The sequence below is a fragment of the Bombus flavifrons genome, chromosome 6 (assembly GCF_040668555.2).
Source record: "Bombus flavifrons isolate JBK064 chromosome 6, iyBomFlav1_principal, whole genome shotgun sequence".
Lineage (NCBI taxonomy): Eukaryota > Metazoa > Arthropoda > Insecta > Hymenoptera > Apidae > Bombus > Bombus flavifrons.
Window position 1 is genome coordinate 9,898,648 of NC_138447.1, and position 13,853 is coordinate 9,912,500.

At 38.7% G+C, this 13,853-nt stretch overlaps 2 protein-coding genes and 1 pseudogene across 2 annotated transcripts; 2 read left to right on the forward strand and 1 right to left on the reverse strand.

Moving 5' to 3' along the window:
- Positions 1 to 7: 7 nt before the first annotated feature.
- On the reverse strand, positions 8 to 5,051 carry LOC138180780 (arylsulfatase B). Its single transcript, XM_069114955.1, has 8 exons — positions 4,536 to 5,051; positions 3,783 to 3,956; positions 2,965 to 3,177; positions 2,172 to 2,421; positions 1,488 to 1,667; positions 1,129 to 1,395; positions 415 to 688; positions 8 to 312 (listed from the first exon to the last, which is right to left on the reverse strand). Exons 1-8 carry the CDS (start codon positions 4,644 to 4,646, stop codon positions 144 to 146), a joined length of 1,638 nt encoding a protein of 545 aa, XP_068971056.1. The 5' UTR covers positions 4,647 to 5,051; the 3' UTR covers positions 8 to 143.
- A 1,036-nt stretch (positions 5,052 to 6,087) lies between these two features.
- On the forward strand, positions 6,088 to 10,949 carry LOC138180742 (uncharacterized). Its single transcript, XM_069114867.1, has 5 exons — positions 6,088 to 6,213; positions 7,233 to 7,782; positions 8,357 to 8,690; positions 9,333 to 9,699; positions 10,248 to 10,949. Exons 1-5 carry the CDS (start codon positions 6,103 to 6,105, stop codon positions 10,764 to 10,766), a joined length of 1,881 nt encoding a protein of 626 aa, XP_068970968.1. The 5' UTR covers positions 6,088 to 6,102; the 3' UTR covers positions 10,767 to 10,949.
- A 1,079-nt stretch (positions 10,950 to 12,028) lies between these two features.
- The window catches only part of LOC138181291 (uncharacterized), a 1,878-nt pseudogene continuing 53 nt past the window's right edge, over positions 12,029 to 13,853 (forward strand).

Sequence of the window (13,853 nt, forward strand, 5' to 3'; positions counted from 1 at the left end):
AACCGAGGAAAAATCAACACGTTTAATAAAGATTCCCTTCGAGATGCATTTACCTCATAGTCCTGCGTGTCTAAAGATATACGAAGATACCAACGTACTTTGCTAAACTTTATTCCTTTGTCCGTTTTCTTTCTCCTGTAGCTTCAGCTGACATTATTCGCGAATACGTTCAGATAGTCACCGAAATTAGTCCACGTGTGATCCCAATAATCTGGATTCGCTCTGTTATCCCATGGCAGGTTGCCAGGTAATATCGCAGTGGCGTTTAATTTACGTAGCCTGTCTCGCAGCTCGGTCACGAGAGAAGGATACCTTGAATCCCCAAAAAAATAAGCAAATCGCATTATCAAGCGTGTGTCATCGGTAAAAGAAAGACGTTGAAAACGTTGATATTATAGAAATTGTCTCACTCACTTATTTATAAGATTATTATCCTCGCAAGGGTCCTGTTGGACATTGAACAGACAAGGCGCCTCCAGCGGTTTGCATAGTGGCAAACTATCATTTTTCGGAGGACACTTAATCATAGCATCTTCCCGAAGCCTGCGAATAGCGTCTGCAGACAAAGTCAAGCCGACGCTGGCCACTGCTCGACCAGCTGTGCTCCCGATCACGCCTCCGATATCATAAACCCATTCCCTTCCGGATGGGCCATACCAACCGTCCCATTGACCATTATAGGTAGACCCTTAGAACCCAGAAAATATAATAATTAAATAAAACGAATTCGAATGAAATTGAGAAGTAGAAACCATAATACACGGTAGTTTACAAAATTTTCCGGCCACATGAATTTTTTGTATTCTAAAATATAATCTTCCAATATTTTCTAAATCGAAGTATTGTGATATAATCTACTCCAATACTATAAATATATGTATAATATTTATATTCCAATATTTTCTATTCTAATAAAGAATTTTAACTGATATTATAAAACCATATAACAGTGCTTATTTATTGAACTGTTTCTTTTTTTAACTTGCAACGCTCATATTATATTATTTCAAAATTTCTTCAGGTATCGTTCTGGAATATAAAGAGAAATAAATATATAATCGACCGGAAACTTTACCACGCCATTGCAGCTCCTAATTTCCTGATGATAAAGCTACAATTACTTTTTACCCTGAATGTACTTCCAGTCTCCATACGTGATTCCCGCCACTCCAAAGATATCGTCGATATTATGAAGAACCATTTTTCGTGGCGATTCTGTGTCTTCACTCAGCGCATACCATAAGTCCATCCCGTCGATGCTCAAATTAGATGGATTTCCCCCAGCAGCTGTTATAAGCGTTGGCAACCAGTCACTGATGTGAAACAATTGTCTACTCACTCTCCCAGGACGCACTAATCTTGGTGACCATAATAAACCGGCTCCCCTAACGCCTCCTAATAAGGATAAATTGGTCGTTCAATTCTATATGTGCTTCATTTTCTCGCATTGGAAAATCATATACAGGTGAGTGTTCTTTCAGTAATACCTTCCCAGAGAGTGTTTTTTGTGCCTCTCAGAGGCCAATTCGAAGCGGCGTTTAAATTGAAACCGGCCGGTGGCCCGCCATTATCCGTGGAGAACACGATCACGCTGTTTTTTAGCATCCCCTTCTTGCGAAGCGCTTCGACCACCTGGCCAACCGACTCGTCTAGCTTGCTCAGCATACCTGCAATAAAGTCATCGTATCGTTTTCTGAAAAACAACAGCTAACGCTATTAACGCTGCAATTGTCAGAGTAATCGGGACAACGACTTATAATTTGAAACAATGTATTTTCAAAACTAAGCATAAGTGCAAGAATTCGTGAACGATTTCGTCGATTTGTATAGCAAAAGAAAACATCTTGCACCAAGCTTCAACACATTCGTCTCAACTGGAAGACTAGTTACAGAGAAAATTTAGATTATTACTCTCTTTTTTCTTTTTCTACTTTCTATATCACGATGTTATACGAAATCTCTAGCGAAGAATAAAACGATCCTGAGTTTTCCTTCTAGTAATTTTCTAATTACAGAAATAAATAAGTGAATTTTGTTTCTATTAGAAATAAGTAAGTGTCAACACACTTTAGGACGATAATTTTTATTAGTACAAGTTTCATGCCTTAGTCATCGATAATCGTAGTGTTAAAATGATACGTAGATTGGTAAAAAAAGCGTACTCTAGTTACCAGCAAAGCGCCTACGCTCGTAATTGAAGATATTGGTGAACTTGGCTACATCTTGGTCGGGTACTGGCAGAGGATTGTAAGAATTTCCGGAATGTACAGCCGCGTGAGGTAAATAGAGGAACATTGGACGACTGGCGTTATGATCATTGATTAGTTTCACTGCCTCCCTCGTGAAAATATCCGTGGAATATTGGCCGTGGAGATCCCAGGCTGGATTTAATCCCCTCCTCATGTCTAATCCCCAATATGGCTGCATTTAAATTAAATTGTACAGTATTCTCCTCCTTTAACGATTTAATTTAACCCTTTGACGGCGTAATTAAATTAAACGAAGAATTTAGAATGAACGGTTTAGAAAATAATTTAAATCTCTTTCTCCTCAAGATTTTCCGCGTTTCTACTGTCAGATACAAAGTACGTAGCTCGATCTTTTACAAGAAACAAATGCGTTACTTTTAATGACGTTTAAAATACACAGTGACTACGGAAAGTATTTGGACGCCACCGCATTTATTTATTATCGCATTCGTATGATAGTTAATTAGATCCAACAGTAATAAATTTCGTATCGTTTAATAAAATAATAATTTCGTACCATTGCAAGAATTTGTAATTTCAAAAAAAAAAAAAAATATCCTAAAAAATCCTTCCTTAGAAAATTAGGATATGTAAAGATACTTTTGCTGCCATTTTTCTGTATACGTAGTACATTAACGTGTGTATAGTATATTTAACAGTTTGTCCGAGTCTCTTTCGGGATACGCTGTTAAAAGATGCAAATTAAATTACTTACACTTTCCACGGCACTATGATCAAAGTAATCATGATGACCGCTCCAAAAGCCAATGTGCGAATCGAATCCTCTATACATAGGTGTGTATTCTTTCGTGTAAAATCCCAAATGCCATTTACCAACGATGTGCGTGCTATAGCCAAGTTCTCGAAGATATTGCGGTAAAAGCTTCTCGTGAAGAGGGAGTCCTCTCGGCTCGGCGCATTTCAGAACCTAATTCCACGCCATATAACGTTAATTATACTCCGATTTCTCGAATTTTCATAATTAAAAACGCGAACCTTGTCTCGCCGAAATACCAATTTTGTAAGGTTCCGTAATACCAACAGTTAAAGGTCGGCTATACTTTCGCCGTAAGTATGAAGTCAATGGAAACAAAGTGAGAAATAAGTGAGATCGAATAGTTGGTGTAAATAATTTGTAAATATAATAGCGAAAATATAGCAGCGTAATTTTCATAAAAATTCTATAATCCGATAATTAATATCTAATTTGTCCAAAGTCAAACAACTGCTGTCGATAAAGTTAATTATATTATCTTTCGTTTCACTCGTCTGTCAAATATTCGATTTTTAACGCAAATCAGGCAATACAACAACTGACTCAATTTCGTTATTAAAAAATAATTCCGGTTCAAAAATTGTTACAAACACAGCGACACGATGTTTTCCTCTCTCCATAGAACGAAACTAGTATTGTCGGAGTGCAACGAACCACAGTGGAATTAATGCTTGCGGTTGTTAAATCCTCCTTAGTGCAACATCGTTTTATTTACAAGCCGATTACGCGCTTGAATAGTTAATGACGGAGCCGCGTACCCCATGTTGCATTCCTGTGTGAATGGGATGCTTGCCGGTCATCAAAGCGCTCCTGGACGGTGTGCAAATTGGAGTGACGTAATAGCGGTCCAACAGCAAGCCTGAGTATGCCAGAGCGTCGATATTTGGCGTTGGGATTTGTCCCGACCCGTGAAATCCGACGTCGTTCCATCCCTGTTCGACGGATTTAATTAGGCGCAACAATTAAAATATTCATCGAACTCTTTCAACGGTAGTCGATATCCTTGATATATCGAAGTGTTTGTAACTTGTATGTTGACTTTTATAAATTTCGATAATACAAAAAATGTACAAAGTGACGCAAGTTTTTCTAGCTATATTTCCTCGGGATAATTTATAGATATAAATAAATGAACGAGTAAGCGAGTATACTTATTAGCATCGAAACTACATCGACCTTCAATATCTAGATGATTCTACCGGTTTCATTACGTAAAAACACGATTAATATTCAATTATCAAGAGATTAATAACTTACTTCTGCATGTTCATTTATTGCAAGATGACGGGATAATAATCGTTAAGGTGATTTGAAGAAATAGTCTTTAGACGAATCGTTGCCACTTTTCTCAACTTTTCAAGTTACGCGATCCGTCGATGTGGCTTCTTTATTTCATTCTTTTCCCATTTTATACTCATAGAACAACGTGAGAAAGTCTCGTTGATAGAAACCTGAACCACTCTGTACGTGAAGCTTATAATAGCAAATGAACGAAATGACTGACAGCTCACCAGGTCGTCGGCCAAAATGAAAACGATGTGGGGCTGCACTGCAGCAGCCACGTGACAAACAACGAAAACTGTCAGGTAGAACCACGACGCTGTTCCTCGAATCGCTATCATCCTGTCACGATGCCGGTCGTCCACTCTCAGTCTTTCGTGGAACTGTAAACCGGTTTCCTTGAAGATACTATTTTCGTTCTCGACGATCCAGTTCGCTAAAGAATTGCCTCGCGATCAATGTATCTGTCCTCCAATAATTGACTCGGAAGTTTAATCCTCGTGTCCAACGACTGCTGTCTACACGTACGGAAAGTTTCAAAGCTTTGCACGACACGGCGCCAGCTACGAGTGTATGACGGAGAAAGAAAGCGCGAAGACGATGATAAACGACAGCCGTGGCGAGCCTGTGATAACAGAATGATAAACTCGCGCGCGTAAATGAAAAACAAACGACTCCCTCTCCTCTTTATCCGGAAATCAGCTGAAGAGGCGAGCACTCGGGCCGACGACCGATGCAAAACTGTCCTCGGCTCGTCCTCTTCTTAGCGGCAATGGTGGGGTTGGCCTCCCACTTTGGAGAACCGTGTTCTTCGTCTTTAAAACGTCCGCGGTTGCACGACGATTTCGTGGGTTAGGTCATTGACACGCTCAGGTTAAAACTACATAGAAGTTTCTAAGCAGAGCTCGGTCATAACTTGCCATTGCGTTGGGTTTCTACCCTTTAGCAGAGTTTTCTTTATTTGTGAAGAATGGTCGTGTTGCGTTGTAATTATATGCGAAGCTTGGAGAACGGAAATATCGTGGAAACCATTCTCGTTTCTCGACATGACTAAGTGTCAAGATATTTCTGACAAGAAAGTTCCTGGAACGGGAAGTGCAATCTTTGAACAATTAAAAAATCATATGGGAGGAGAATAGATAAAATTTTGCTACTAGACGAAGTATTATGCGATTTTTTTTTTTTTTTTTTTTTGGTAAATAAAAGAGAAAAGAAACAATGGAAAACAGAAATAAAAATTGTCTCTAAGAAGAAATCGTTACATTTTACTATCAATGGAAGTATTGTGTAATTACAACGTGACACGAGCATTTTTGGTAAATAATGGAAACACGGATAAAAAGTAAAAATGCCACGGTCGAAAATTGCGAGTGATCGTTATCGAGCCATTATTATATGTGAAAATGGACACAGGTCAATTTAGATGACTATCAAATGGAACAATTGTTAGGAAAATGGTAGGTGCCTAACAGGAAAGGGAATGCTATTCGGTGACGTGAATCAGTACATTGTTTGTCGTTATACCGTAACGATTAATCCCGTGGGACATTGGGACGTATTAAATAAGCACGTAACACGATGTTGTAAAACCGAATCTATTAAGTTGACTCGTGATTTCGTCCGATGGGAATTATACAAAGTTATTGAATGAACAGTGCAGTTTCATTCTTAGCGGCAACAATTAAGTCCGATTAACGTCACTTGACCTAACGTTGCAAAGTGCAAATGATTTTGCAGAAAAAGTAAAGAAGCTTCCGCAACGACCAACTGTGTGTTATTAACCGCATCTCACGAACTATGGCTTTGCTTACTTGGAAGTCTTGGAACATTGTCTTATCAATCTCTACGGTGACTGCCAATGCGACCATTGGAAATAAAGTCACTTACAACGAGCTGATTGATAAAACGGTACTCAAGTTATAACTGCAATGAAAAAATAAATTGAAGCTTATGAAATGTTCATGTTATTATAGATTGATGGCTTTGCCGTTAATTGAAAAAAATGGACATTTTGTATGTTTCAATATCGATTAAAATGACGATATTGGCGACTAAAATGCCGCTATAATTGCTCAGCAGAACTTGAAAAGAAATATGAACTAATTGCCTATACCGAGCGTTCGCGGACTTATTAACCAACGTTTGTCTCGTAAAAAGCGTGAGGAGAACGACGAACGGTTGAAAATGAACTACGTATTTGCGATATCTTTTTCCATTTTGTAGTTGCATTATTGTTTTAAATGGAGACATAGTTGAAAAGTGATCGATTTAAAATACAGTCACAACTTTAATTTTGTAGAATATTATACGAGAAACGACGTAATACAGGACACTTATATTTATATTTTCTTTGTCCTACACGTGATAAATTTTGTAACACCCTGTATATCATGATAATAATTAGAAGTCACGATAGTTTATATTTTTCAACGTCATTATATGATACACAGGCTCGAAAGGTAAAAGGAAGGTAAAAGGAATTTCTCTTCAAAGATGATTATACATAACGAAATTAGTATACTACCGATGTATAGTCGATGTATATACAGGGTGGTTGGTAACTGGTGGTATAAGCGGAAAGGGGGTGATTCTACGCGAAAAAAGAAGTCGAAAATATAGAATAAAAATTTTTCGTTTGAGGCTTTGTTTTCGAGAAAATCGACTTTGAATTTTCGCTCGGTACGCGTGCGGTACGTTATAACAGATCTCACTGTGGATCGTTGTCTGGATGGAAAAATTAAAAAAAAAAATTTAATTCTATATTTTCAACTTCTTTTTTCGCGTAGAATCACTCCCTTTCCGCTTGTACCACCAATTACCAACCACCCTGTATATGTATAGTAAATTAATATACGTATTATCGTATATTACGTGTACGTTTTTTTATCTATCAAAAATACACGATCATACGAAAATCGCACTTTCAGATGACAATCATTCGATCATGCACGATGTTCCATGCAGACGACGCTCTTCTATTAGCTGGGGAGTACGATGAATTCTTTCAACGATCTCTACTCAACGATCTACCGGTCGCACTAATCTCCGAATCGAAATCAACGGCGTTTGAGATGTTCACTCTGGGCAAATATTCGTACACGATATACGCACAGTTCTCTGTGATATATTTGCTTTGGAAATTGAACCAATTCATCGTGGTTGCATCCTCGCAGCCAAAGCTTCAATTGCTTCTGCAAAGGACAAGGGACTCTGGTTGGTCGAACTTCCAGGGTTTCCATATTCTGATAGACAGGAAAACCGAGCAACGCGGCTGTGTGAACGCTTACAATTTCCTGTGGACAGCTTGGGAATACGACAGACTTTCCACCATATTTCTATGCATCGATCCGATCGAAGGAATTGTCCTTTATACCTTTAATCCTTATTCGAGCATCGCGCCTGAAGTTTGGAGGAACGTTGGACGTTTCCATGGGCGCGGTGAACATCCTTGGATATTATTGAAAAAGAAGTATGATGGTGAGTCGCTTAACTTGTAGCTAGAACTCAGGCCACTGCGAACTCCGTGTACAAATTCGACGCTATCGACGCTACTGAAGGGACAGCATTTATTGTTAATTAGACATTTGCTTCGTTCTCCATTTTGAATATTTTCACACATATTTATTAGGTCGTCCGAAAAGTTTCTTTCGTTTTAGAAGGAAATAATGGATGCACAACACTTTCCGTTTTATATTATTTTATCGAGTTACGTATGATCCATTTTGTTCTATCAAAATAAAGATCACAACGTTTGACAAATTAGGTCTCGTGTTTGTATAAATATGCATCGTTGTAAAAGACGTGTCTGTAGAAGAAAGACACTTTTCGGACAACCTAATACATACTGTGTGCATTCGGTACTTTCTTGCACGTTTAATTACATTCGTCGTCGTCGAATGTTTCCCTTATGACGATAAAGCAACAACTTGGCGATAAACTAGCCAAACGAAAATTTTTACCACTGCGCGATAATAAAATTCATTAAGAAAGTAACAACGTTTAGAAAATAGTGTGAGTAGATTCTAAAATGATGATAAATTGAATGTGAAAGATTGGAGAACATGCGAGGACTTGATGTTCGACAAAACGAAAGATCTAAGCGGGTACGAGGTCCGAACGAACGCCATATCCTTCGAGCCGCATCTTCAAATAGACCCAACTAAACGAGGCTTGGAACAGTTCACCGGTGACAATAGCGAAATCCTGAAAATAGTGTTCAAGAAGTTGAACGCGAGCCTTCGCGTGCGTGTGTACACTGGGTCTCCGTATAGTTTAGGAGGAATTGGCAGTCACGGAACCATGGTGGGAATGATGGCTGACTTGGCTACTGGTGAGGTGGATATAGGAATGAACGCGAGGAGCCTGTATAATACATGGAAGGTCGAGTACGTGTTCCTCCAATTTTAACCCTCCGTAATGCTATATGACTTGGAATGATAGGCACGCATACGCTGCTGCTCATAAGTACGTAGAAGCTTCGATGAATTTGTATTAGCCCTTTCAGGGTCGTGTCTCCTTTTAGTCTGTGAGAAAAAATTAGTTTTTTATCTGTTATTGATAACGCAAATATATTGCGTTATTCTATATGTATATCATATTTATGGCGTAACAATCGAGCAAATCAAAGACGACGAAGACTCCTGAAATCGCCAACTCTAAATGAACTTTAAATAACAAAACTTATATTAGGTTGTCTGGAAAGTTCTTTTCGTTTTTTAAATAGGAGGTAAGTATAAAATATATTTCCTTTCTTAAATAATGTATGATCCTTTCTCTTCTACCACCTTTCGCCATCTCTCCGGGATAATGGCCTCATAATGCCATTTGTCCAAAATTCTCTTGGCTTACTTTAAAAATATTTTTCGAGATCGTTTTTCACTTCGTTTCTAATTTCCTCGTCGTATATTAAATGTTAAATTAACTCAAAGAACCGTGATAAATCATGATGATGAAGAATCTACTTGAAAACGAAACGCAAGGAATTCTCTTTTATATCGATAACAAGATTGCCATGTGTTTTATTGCAGACACACGTATCCTCACGGAGACGACGGTCTTTGCGTGTTCACGCAACGAGCAGGAGAAATATCAGAGTTTACCAAGATCATGTCCTTCCTATCGCCAGTTATACACGCGGCCAATGCTGTTGTGTTCGTGATCGCCCTTCTGGTTCTTACAAAATACCAGGGGTTCGTAAAAGCTAGCATGAATATAATACGTTTGATGACTTTTGGCGCCGTGCATGGATTACCGGGAACCAATTCCACCAGGATCTTCTTCAGTAGTACGTTCATATTGTACTTGATAATGAACGCGCTGCACCAGAGTCATTGGGCTTCGTTTCTTACCATTCCTGTTTCTCTACCAAATATTAGAACATCGGAGGATCTTAAGGTACTTGTATGATCTTAAGCAAATTACGAATACTTACGGTGTACCTTGTATCGATACTTGAACATCATAGTTTCCCAGCATTGTAAAAGAAATATCGTAGCTGACCGAAACACATACTTTATTCATTTAACACTACATCCACGGATGATTCATATATTTTCCTGCAAAAAAAAAAAAAAAGAAATAGCGCACGAAATTTATATTTTGTATAAGTTTATCATAGAGAGTCTCTTAATGCAACAGGAAAAACCTCGCGGCTAGAGAATTAATCAGGTATTTTACTAAATAACTAAAAATAGTATTATTAATGCGAATGTTAATGCGGGTCACTGTATTTATAATTGAGCCACTTATTTGCAACAACGGCTGACTGCACGAGATAGAGTATAAACGATATCGATGAAATCATATAACCGGTGTTTTGGCATTAAACTTGAAAAAATCTCGCAAAGTGGTTTTTGCATTGCATTAAGGAGTGAAGTACTTTAGCCTGTGAAGAGCCTCGGTTTTCTAATATTTTAATATTAACGAAGTTTCATCGTTCACAGAAGTCTGGCTGCCAAATCTACGGATCGATATTTCACGGTCAAGAGCTTCAGGATCCCGAACTACAATCGCGTTTCCACAAGGACACCTACTATGCTTGCAAGGAGCACGTGCTTCGATCGCGATGCGCCGCCTGCTTAGGTGACTGTCTTCATCATTACATGAGGATCCACAACGAAATGCGCCTTTATCGATCTAGGAAAATACAGCAAAACTCTCTAGTGTTCAAGACCAGAGAGGACTGGCCACTGCTTGCTTCTGTAACGCAAATGATTCGAAGAACGGTCGAAGGTGGAATTATAGAAAAATGGAAGGAGGCGAGTACAAGAAAAACGCGCTGGGCGTGGAAGAAAAGGCAACTGGACAAAAATAAAAGCTTCAAGACTTTGAAGATGCGTCATGTCTTGTTCAGCTTCTATATACTGGCGGGTGGATACCTTTTAGGGACTGTGGCTTTTCTTGTAGAGATCTTTATGGGAAGGCAACGAATTGACAAATCCTCAAGAAATCGGAAGCGTTGAACGAAAAGTAGATTTTCGATGTTAAAATTGTTGGACGCAGTAGGTTTGAGATGATTTTGTATCAGGAGAACATGATGTCACAGGAGGTGGCACAGTTTCGATGATTCTTGGAAATGACGTCACATTTCAGAAATTTTTCGAAACCAGAATTTTGGAGATTTGGTTCAAAATTTTTGGCCGATTTTGCGATTTTACATCAGGACATAATGGAGCAGGAAGTGGCACAATTCTGGCAATTCTTGGAAATGACGTCACTTTTCAGCAACAATCGAGGCGATTCCTGGAAATGACGCCATTTTCCAGGAATTTCCCGGAGCCGAAATCGTGAAAATTTGGTCCGATTTTGCAATTTTGTATCAGGAGAACATGATCTCACAGAGGGTGGTACAATTTCATCGATTCTTGGAAATGACGTCATATATTTCTCATTTTTATATTTTTGTTCTTTGGTGAGTTTTGGATAAGTAACGAGACTGTGAAATATTGTTAAACTACTCTGATCTATCAAAACTCTTTCTAAATACATTTTGTATAATTTTTTTTACAGTAAATAATCTCATTTTTCATTGTATACTCATTTCCAAGAAGATCGTCGTCGCTGGTTGCTGTTGGCTGCTGTTGGTTATTTCTCATTGCTTGCAGTGCCCTGATTGTTGTTTCTATAATCAATACAAATACAAACAATTTTATTTATTTCTATTACTTAATTACACCTTTAAGCAATCTTTACATTTTTTGCTCTTCCCTTTCGCCGTTCGAATGCGCATTTCTTCTCTTGTCGTGCATATACTGCAAGGGCATCGAAGAAGACAGCACGTAAAGTCAAATATCTGTAGTCGATCGCCATGGAATTAGTATCACACGCAGCAATTTCATCTTTCTAAATAAAATGTGTCGTACACGAACATGTTCTATCACATAAATGACGAATTATCTTTATTGGTATAAGTTATTACTAAATATGTAGACGATAAACTTATATAATAACTAATTTTATAATTGTATCTTGTAATAGCATTGCTTAACAAAAGAATTATTTATTAATTTCACTATTACATATCCGATTGTAAATTCCTTTCGCAATAAAAAAGAAAATTGATATTATTTGAATATTTACTGTGCTACTAATATTAATATTATTAATTTTTTCAATACCTACAAAACTTTCTTTCGCGAATAACCAGTAAATAATTTAACAAATTGGAAAGGACACCAAGGAATTTCTTCGCAAGAGAACAAGATCTTTCGAACGACTAAGAAATATGGGTAACTTTTCGTCAATTTACCAATGTTAGAACTTAATCTTGGAATTAAGATTAATAAACTGTGGAAGACACAATGTTTGTGTTGAAACAATACTATATGATTTTATTAAACAAAGTTATAGTAAATACAAGTAAACGTTATGAATGTTGACAGTTGGCTAGTTATTCTCAGACTGACTAAGTGATCCATGGCCCTTGAAAAGATTTTGAACCCCCACTCTCTATGCAGTAATGAGTATGACCTGTGTAGATGACTTTGTGGCGGCACGTGTCACGGAACCTTCCAGCAGCTTCGCGATACAAAGCGCTATGCCGTCAAAGCGCGACACCGACGTGTCGAATGTTCCATCCATATCCTTATGCTTCTTCCGCCGAATTCTCGGAAGAGCATGCACGCGCTAGCAGCCGCGGTACATCTAACGAACGCACGCTAGTGGGGATAGCGCTGGGCAACGAAGGGAAGAATCCGTTCGATCGATCACCTCATCTGTACGCGATTAATATCGTTGTATTCCAACAACCAAGGATAATAAAACAAAATATCAATTGATAAACTTTGCTTTTAAAGTTCTCTCGTGTTCCCTAATTTTACCATGAAACGCAAAAATATTGAAACTTTCAAAATGATTCTATTCCTGGCAACATGAAACTAGCGCGGTTCCAGCGAATTTCTACGGTGAACAACATACGACAATTTCGACTTGGCAAAAACCAGAACACCGAGGGATTACAATCGAAGGCAGTAAATGTGCACAACCCTTCGACGCTGACAATCGATCTTGAACAAAGAAGAGACAAGCGTGTTAAGCGACCTAAACGGCATAGTGGCCGAATTACACTTGCCCAAATTGTACGCCAGCCTGAAGTTAACCGGCTACGCGAACAACGCTCATTGCTACAAGTTGCTGCCCCTGGTGGCGAACGGTGAATACGACGTGTTACTGAATATTCAGTACGCCTCCAACAAACCGAACATGACCACCACCTATCTACACGTCAACCCAACAATCAGTATTCTGACCAGGTATCCAGATAACGAGACAGTCTACGCGAGGATCTTGAACTTTATCAATTCTATGTCGTACTGCGAGTTATTTATTTTAATTACCGTGTTTATTTTTAAATGTTTTACAAATCGAGGAAAGCCGGTTTAAAAGTCGTACGAGTGGCGTTAAATAATTTTATGTCACATTCCGTGGAAGGTTCGTCCGATCGCGGCGTTTCTTTTATTTACGTTATCTTCGATTACGTTTCAAAGTAATTTATCTTCTTTATTGATTTCGCCGATTCTTGCGTTATATCCGTAGATTCTGTAGATTCTGTGGACACTTTAAGGGCAGCTGCAGTCAACATCTACGGATATGTGTGAATATGAAAACGCCATTTTTCACGATGTACTGTGTGTACTCTCGGATCATTGGGATTCGTATCAGGTGAAAAAGGAGAGGAACGTGACTTCTGCTGCGGATAGGTCTTCGAGGTTATCGAGGATAGCTTTTGGCTTGGAAGTTTCACCTTTCGAAACACGGGACAAATGCTTCGTACTCGAGGTACGCGATGCGATCTGATCGAGAGACGCGTTCAACTCGGTGCTGATGCACTTGTCGCGGAGTGGATTAATAGGATTGTCGGTGGGGGACAAGGTGATGACCAGATACGTGCGCGAGTGCAAGGAGACTAAAGAGGATGAGAAGAAAAGTTAGGATGCGATGAAACCGAAGCAAGTGGAAACTCTGCGTTTTATATCGTGGCTTTCGGACGGTGTGCTTCGACACTGGCATTTTTCATGAAGATGTTCTTACAACGTGGCGGCTGAGAAAGA

Excerpts from the sequence above, each read along its gene's own strand:
- LOC138180742 (XM_069114867.1), top strand. The coding sequence starts at position 6,103 with ATGGCTTTGCTTACTTGGAAGTCTTGGAACATTGTCTTATCAATCTCT. Across the intron at positions 8,691-9,332 it reads TATAATACATGGAAGGTCGA|ACACACGTATCCTCACGGAG; the intron begins GTACGTGTTCCT and ends GTTTTATTGCAG. Across the intron at positions 9,700-10,247 it reads GAACATCGGAGGATCTTAAG|AAGTCTGGCTGCCAAATCTA; the intron begins GTACTTGTATGA and ends CATCGTTCACAG.
- LOC138180780 (XM_069114955.1), bottom strand. The coding sequence starts at position 4,646 with ATGATAGCGATTCGAGGAACAGCGTCGTGGTTCTACCTGACAGTTTTC. Across the intron at positions 3,957-4,535 it reads TCATTTTGGCCGACGACCTG|GGATGGAACGACGTCGGATT; the intron begins GTGAGCTGTCAG and ends TCCGTCGAACAG. Across the intron at positions 1,668-2,171 it reads CGAGCGTAGGCGCTTTGCTG|GTATGCTGAGCAAGCTAGAC; the intron begins GTAACTAGAGTA and ends ACTTTATTGCAG.